Source organism: Rutilus rutilus (assembly GCF_951802725.1).
Source record: "Rutilus rutilus genome assembly, chromosome: 9".
In the NCBI taxonomy this organism is placed as follows: domain Eukaryota; kingdom Metazoa; phylum Chordata; class Actinopteri; order Cypriniformes; family Leuciscidae; genus Rutilus; species Rutilus rutilus.
Window position 1 is genome coordinate 105,001 of NC_140223.1, and position 7,500 is coordinate 112,500.

The following is a 7,500-nucleotide window of genomic DNA, read 5'->3' on the forward strand; positions in this document are numbered from 1 at the left end:
GTTATCCACTTAATTGCAAGACCGAACCAGCATCTGTTAGAATACCTTTAAATAGACGAGATTCAGTTCACTCCCGCAGAACAAGCGAGCAACAAGAGGCTCGACTGAAACGCGCAACTGTGTGTTTTCTGGAATACTCTGCTCTCCTGTTATTGTCAGCGTTGCTTTGTAGTCAAGGTAAGCCCATCTTCGATTCTCAGCTTCCCTTATATTTTTAACTTCACATAATTGTGTATTTTAGTTGGACGCGTTGCCACATTAAACAAACAGCCGCGAGTGAAAATTATTATTGTTAAAGCCTAATTTGCACTTTAAGCCTCTGCTCCTAGCACTTTCAAAGCGAAAGTTGGCCCATTATCGCGTTATCCACTTAATTGCAAGACCGAACCAGCATCTGTTAGAATACCTTTAAATAGACGAGATTCAGTTCACTCCCGCAGAACAAGCGAGCAACAAGAGGCTCGACTGAAACGCGCAACTGTGTGTTTTCTGGAATACTCTGCTCTCCTGTTATTGTCAGCGTTGCTTTGTAGTCAAGGTAAGCCCATCTTCGATTCTCAGCTTCCCTTATATTTTTAACTTCACATAATTGTGTATTTTAGTTGGACGCGTTGCCACATTAAACAAACAGCCGCGAGTGAAAATTATTATTGTTAAAGCCTAATTTGCACTTTAAGCCTCTGCTCCTAGCACTTTCAAAGCGAAAGTTGGCCCATTATCGCGTTATCCACTTAATTGCAAGACCGAACCAGCATCTGTTAGAATACCTTTAAATAGACGAGATTCAGTTCACTCCCGCAGAACAAGCGAGCAACAAGAGGCTCGACTGAAACGCGCAACTGTGTGTTTTCTGGAATACTCTGCTCTCCTGTTATTGTCAGCGTTGCTTTGTAGTCAAGGTAAGCCCATCTTCGATTCTCAGCTTCCCTTATATTTTTAACTTCACATAATTGTGTATTTTAGTTGGACGCGTTGCCACATTAAACAAACAGCCGCGAGTGAAAATTATTATTGTTAAAGCCTAATTTGCACTTTAAGCCTCTGCTCCTAGCACTTTCAAAGCGAAAGTTGGCCCATTATCGCGTTATCCACTTAATTGCAAGACCGAACCAGCATCTGTTAGAATACCTTTAAATAGACGAGATTCAGTTCACTCCCGCAGAACAAGCGAGCAACAAGAGGCTCGACTGAAACGCGCAACTGTGTGTTTTCTGGAATACTCTGCTCTCCTGTTATTGTCAGCGTTGCTTTGTAGTCAAGCCTCTGCTCCTAGCACTTTCAAAGCGAAAGTTGGCCCATTATCGCGTTATCCACTTAATTGCAAGACCGAACCAGCATCTGTTAGAATACCTTTAAATAGACGAGATTCAGTTCACTCCCGCAGAACAAGCGAGCAACAAGAGGCTCGACTGAAACGCGCAACTGTGTGTTTTCTGGAATACTCTGCTCTCCTGTTATTGTCAGCGTTGCTTTGTAGTCAAGGTAAGCCCATCTTCGATTCTCAGCTTCCCTTATATTTTTAACTTCACATAATTGTGTATTTTAGTTGGACGCGTTGCCACATTAAACAAACAGCCGCGAGTGAAAATTATTATTGTTAAAGCCTAATTTGCACTTTAAGCCTCTGCTCCTAGCACTTTCAAAGCGAAAGTTGGCCCATTATCGCGTTATCCACTTAATTGCAAGACCGAACCAGCATCTGTTAGAATACCTTTAAATAGACGAGATTCAGTTCACTCCCGCAGAACAAGCGAGCAACAAGAGGCTCGACTGAAACGCGCAACTGTGTGTTTTCTGGAATACTCTGCTCTCCTGTTATTGTCAGCGTTGCTTTGTAGTCAAGGTAAGCCCATCTTCGATTCTCAGCTTCCCTTATATTTTTAACTTCACATAATTGTGTATTTTAGTTGGACGCGTTGCCACATTAAACAAACAGCCGCGAGTGAAAATTATTATTGTTAAAGCCTAATTTGCACTTTAAGCCTCTGCTCCTAGCACTTTCAAAGCGAAAGTTGGCCCATTATCGCGTTATCCACTTAATTGCAAGACCGAACCAGCATCTGTTAGAATACCTTTAAATAGACGAGATTCAGTTCACTCCCGCAGAACAAGCGAGCAACAAGAGGCTCGACTGAAACGCGCAACTGTGTGTTTTCTGGAATACTCTGCTCTCCTGTTATTGTCAGCGTTGCTTTGTAGTCAAGGTAAGCCCATCTTCGATTCTCAGCTTCCCTTATATTTTTAACTTCACATAATTGTGTATTTTAGTTGGACGCGTTGCCACATTAAACAAACAGCCGCGAGTGAAAATTATTATTGTTAAAGCCTAATTTGCACTTTAAGCCTCTGCTCCTAGCACTTTCAAAGCGAAAGTTGGCCCATTATCGCGTTATCCACTTAATTGCAAGACCGAACCAGCATCTGTTAGAATACCTTTAAATAGACGAGATTCAGTTCACTCCCGCAGAACAAGCGAGCAACAAGAGGCTCGACTGAAACGCGCAACTGTGTGTTTTCTGGAATACTCTGCTCTCCTGTTATTGTCAGCGTTGCTTTGTAGTCAAGGTAAGCCCATCTTCGATTCTCAGCTTCCCTTATATTTTTAACTTCACATAATTGTGTATTTTAGTTGGACGCGTTGCCACATTAAACAAACAGCCGCGAGTGAAAATTATTATTGTTAAAGCCTAATTTGCACTTTAAGCCTCTGCTCCTAGCACTTTCAAAGCGAAAGTTGGCCCATTATCGCGTTATCCACTTAATTGCAAGACCGAACCAGCATCTGTTAGAATACCTTTAAATAGACGAGATTCAGTTCACTCCCGCAGAACAAGCGAGCAACAAGAGGCTCGACTGAAACGCGCAACTGTGTGTTTTCTGGAATACTCTGCTCTCCTGTTATTGTCAGCGTTGCTTTGTAGTCAAGGTAAGCCCATCTTCGATTCTCAGCTTCCCTTATATTTTTAACTTCACATAATTGTGTATTTTAGTTGGACGCGTTGCCACATTAAACAAACAGCCGCGAGTGAAAATTATTATTGTTAAAGCCTAATTTGCACTTTAAGCCTCTGCTCCTAGCACTTTCAAAGCGAAAGTTGGCCCATTATCGCGTTATCCACTTAATTGCAAGACCGAACCAGCTGTACTCACTCAAGCGGTGAAAGCATTCTTCTGTATATCTGTGTATTTTGCGCGCTGTCGCGGAAGCGTCAGCGGAAGCGTTCAGCCTCCTCGTGTGAAGACCGACTCGGGTAAAGACCATCGACTCTACCTGCGCGACTCCACCGAGCAGGGACACCAGAAAGGCACTTAAAATTCGCCTTTTCCCTTTCCACTTCTTATCTTATCTTTCTCCCGAATCAGCATGTGTTTTCAACACATTCCTGTTATCGTTCGACAACGCCCTTTCATCACGCGCACAAGGCAGCGCGATACTACTAATCTGCGTCCCATTCTCTCATCCTCACACACTCCTCTCTCTCTTTCCGTGGGTCTATGGAATTGTCAGTCTGCAGTCAACAAAGCTGACTTCATTCCAGCCTTTGCATCTCATTCTACTCTCAGTATCCTGGGCTTGACTGAGACCTGGATTCGTCCTGAAGACTCAGCAACCCCCGCTGCTCTCTCTAGCAATTTCTCCTTTTCTCACTCCCCTCGCCAGTCTGGGAGGGGTGGCGGGACAGGGCTTCTCGTTTCCAACAATTGGAAATACTCAGCGCTCTCTTCTCTATGCAACAACAATTCATTTGAATATCATGCTATCACACTTACAACTCCCAGTAAGATCCATATTGTAGTAATTTATCGCCCCCCAGGTCAGCTGGGTAACTTCGTAGAGGAGCTGGATGTGCTGCTGTCCTCTTTCCCTGAGGACGGCACCCCACTTCTAGTCTTCGGTGACTTCAACATTCATCTCGAAAAACCACATGCAACAGACTTCACCTCTCTACTAGCCTCCTTCGATCTCAAACGACACATCACCACAGGTACTCACAAATCAGGCAACCAACTGGACCTGGTCTACACACGCAACTGCATCACAGACAACATTTTGGTGAGGCCTCTCCATGTTTCAGATCATTTCCTCATCACCTTCAGTCTACAACTCGCTACCCCTGCGCCACCAACCCCACCACCAGTCACCCTCAGGCGAAACCTACGCTCACTTTCCCCCTCCCACCTCTCCTCTGCCGTGTCTTCTTCTCTTCCCCCACCCTCACAATTCTCATCTCTGGATGTGAATACTGCAACGGATACCCTATGCTCCACACTAACCTCTACTCTAGACAAAATCTGCCCTCTCTCCTCCAGGCCAGCACGCGCTACTCCTTCTAACCCCTGGCTATCTGAGGTTCTTCGTGAACACCGGACCGAACTCAGGGCAGCGGAGAGGAAATGGCGCAAATCAAAAGACTCATCTGACCTGAGTATGTATAAATCTCTCCTCTCGTCCTTTTCTGCTGATGTTCATGCTGCAAAATCTTCTTATTTCCACAACAAGATCAACAGCTCCTCCAACGCACGACTACTCTTCAAGACATTCAACTCACTCCTCTGTCCACCTCCACCACCACCCTCCTCCTCCTTAACTGCCGACGATTTTGCAAACTTCTTCACCAACAAAACAACAACTATCAGCAGTCAATTCTCAGCTCCACACACACAGGAACCCAGACCGACCCCTTCCACAGCCAATACCCCTCTGTCCTCCTTTTCGCCGCTAACAGAGGAAGAAGTATCTACACTTCTCCTCTCCAGTCACCCTACCACCTGCCCTCTAGACCCCATCCCCTCACACCTTCTACAAGCCATCTCTCCCACACTTCTACCAGCACTCACACACATCATCAACTCATCCCTCCATACTGGCACCTTCCCTACAGCATTCAAGCAGGCTCGGGTCACTCCACTGCTTAAAAAACCAACGCTAAACACATCATTTGTAGAGAATTACAGACCCATCTCTCTCCTACCATTCATTGCAAAAACACTTGAAAGAGCTGTTTTCAACCAAGTAACATCCTTCTTGTCTCTAAACAACCAGCTGGATGTCAACCAATCTGGCTTCAAGAAAGGGCATTCAACTGAGACTGCATTACTGTCGGTCACAGAAGCCCTACGGATTGCAAAAGCTGCTTCCAAATCTTCACTCCTCATTCTCCTTGATCTGTCTGCTGCCTTCGACACCGTGAACCATCAGATCCTTATGTCCAGCCTCTCATCACTGGGCATCACAGGAACTTCACTCGACTGGTTTGAATCCTATCTCACAGGTAGGTCCTTCAAAGTCGCATGGAGAGGCGAGGTATCCAGAGCACATCAACTGACCACAGGGGTTCCCCAGGGTTCAGTTCTCGGTCCCCTCCTCTTCTCCATCTACACTACATCACTGGGACACATCATACAGGCACATGGTTTCTCCTACCACTGCTATGCTGATGACACACAACTCTTCCTCTCATTTCGACCAGATGATCCCACAGTAGCTGCACGGGTCTCGAGCTGTCTGGCAGACATCTCCACATGGATGAAGGAACATCACCTGCAGCTCAACCTGGCAAAGACTGAGCTGCTCGTCCTCCCTGCCAATCCGTCTCTACAGCACGACTTCACCATCCAGCTTGATTCATCATCAATCACACCATCAAGGTCGGTCAGAAATCTGGGAGTAACGTTTGATGACCAGCTGACCTTCACAGATCACATTTCAAAGACAGCTCGATCATGCAGGTTTGCGCTGCACAACATCAGGAAGATCAGGCCTTTCCTAACTGAGCATGCAACACAACTCCTCGTCCAGGCCCTGGTCATTTCTAGGCTTGACTACTGCAATGCTCTTCTGGCCGGACTTCCAGCATGTGCTACCAAACCTCTTCAGATGATCCAGAATGCTGCAGCTCGTCTTGTCTTCAACGAGCCCAAGAGGGCCCACGTCACTCCTCTGTTAATCTCTCTGCACTGGCTACCTCTCGCTGCTCGCATCAAGTTCAAGGCATTGACGCTTGCTTACAGATCTATCACAGGCTCAGCTCCCTCCTACCTTCACTCACTCCTACGAGCCTACATCCCCACCAGACGCCTACGATCAATCAACAAGCGACGTCTCGTGGTTCCATCACAGAAAGCCACAAGATCACTTTCCAGATCATTCTCATTCACAGTTCCATGCTGGTGGAACACTCTCCCCACCCTCATCCGGAATGCTGAATCCCTGACAACATTCAAAAAACAGCTGAAAACCCATCTCTTCCATGAGCACCTAAACTCATAAAAAAAAAAAAAAAAAAAAAAAAAAAAAATTTCCCTTAAAATCCCACTTATCATGCTTATGCTACTCTGAATAATGCCTGAACTTCGTATTCTGAACACTTCTTGCGTTGTTGTTGTCTTTTGCCTCTTCATGATGACTCGCTTAATTTAGTCCTGATTTGTAAGTCGCTTTGGATAAAAGCGTCTGCTAAATGACTAAATGTAAATGTAAATGATGCTGTATATTACTGTACGATGCTGTATATTACTGTATGAGACTGTATATTACTGCATGAGACTGTATATTACTGTATGAGACTATATGATGCTGTATATTACTGTATGAGACTATATGATGCTGTATTTTACTGTATGAGACTGTATATTACTGTATGATGCTGTATATTACTGTACGATGCTGTATATTACTGTATGAGACTGTATATTACTGCATGAGACTATATGATGCTGTATATTACTGTATGAGACTATATGATGCTGTATATTACTGTATGAGACTGTATATTACTGTATGATGCTGTATATTACTGTATGAGACTGTATATTACTGTATGAGACTATATGATGCTGTATATTACTGTATGAGACTGTATATTACTGCATGAGACTGTATATTACTGTATGATGCTGTATGATGCTGTATATTACTGTATGAGACTATATGATGCTGTATATTACTGTATGAGACTATATGATGCTGTATATTACTGCATGAGACTGTATATTACTGCATGAGACTGTATATTACTGTATGATGCTGTATATTACTGTACGATGCTGTATATTACTGTATGAGACTGTATATTACTGCATGAGACTGTATATTACTGTATGAGACTATATGATGCTGTATATTACTGTATGAGACTATATGATGCTGTATATTACTGTATGAGACTGCATATTACTGTATGATGCTGTATATTACTGTACGATGCTGTATATTACTGTATGAGACTGTATATTACTGCATGAGACTGTATATTACTGTATATTACTGTATGAGACTGTATATTACTGTATGAGACTATATGATGCTGTATATTACTGTATGAGACTGTATATTACTGTATGATGCTGTATATTACTGTATGAGACTATATGATGCTGTATATTACTGTATGAGACTGTATATTACTGCATGAGACTGTATATTACTGTATGAGACTATATGATGCTGTATATTACTGTATGAGACTGTATATTACTGTATGATGCTGTATATTACTG

At 43.6% G+C, this 7,500-nt stretch overlaps 1 protein-coding gene across 1 annotated transcript; it reads left to right on the forward strand.

The window, feature by feature from the left end:
- The first annotated feature begins 4,675 nt into the window (after positions 1-4,675).
- Positions 4,676-6,455, forward strand: LOC311297321 (uncharacterized protein). Its single transcript, XM_084419570.1, has 2 exons — positions 4,676-5,273; positions 5,472-6,455. Exons 1-2 carry the CDS (start codon positions 5,207-5,209, stop codon positions 6,269-6,271), a joined length of 867 nt encoding a protein of 288 aa, XP_084275696.1. The 5' UTR covers positions 4,676-5,206; the 3' UTR covers positions 6,272-6,455.
- The last annotated feature ends 1,045 nt before the right edge of the window (positions 6,456-7,500 follow it).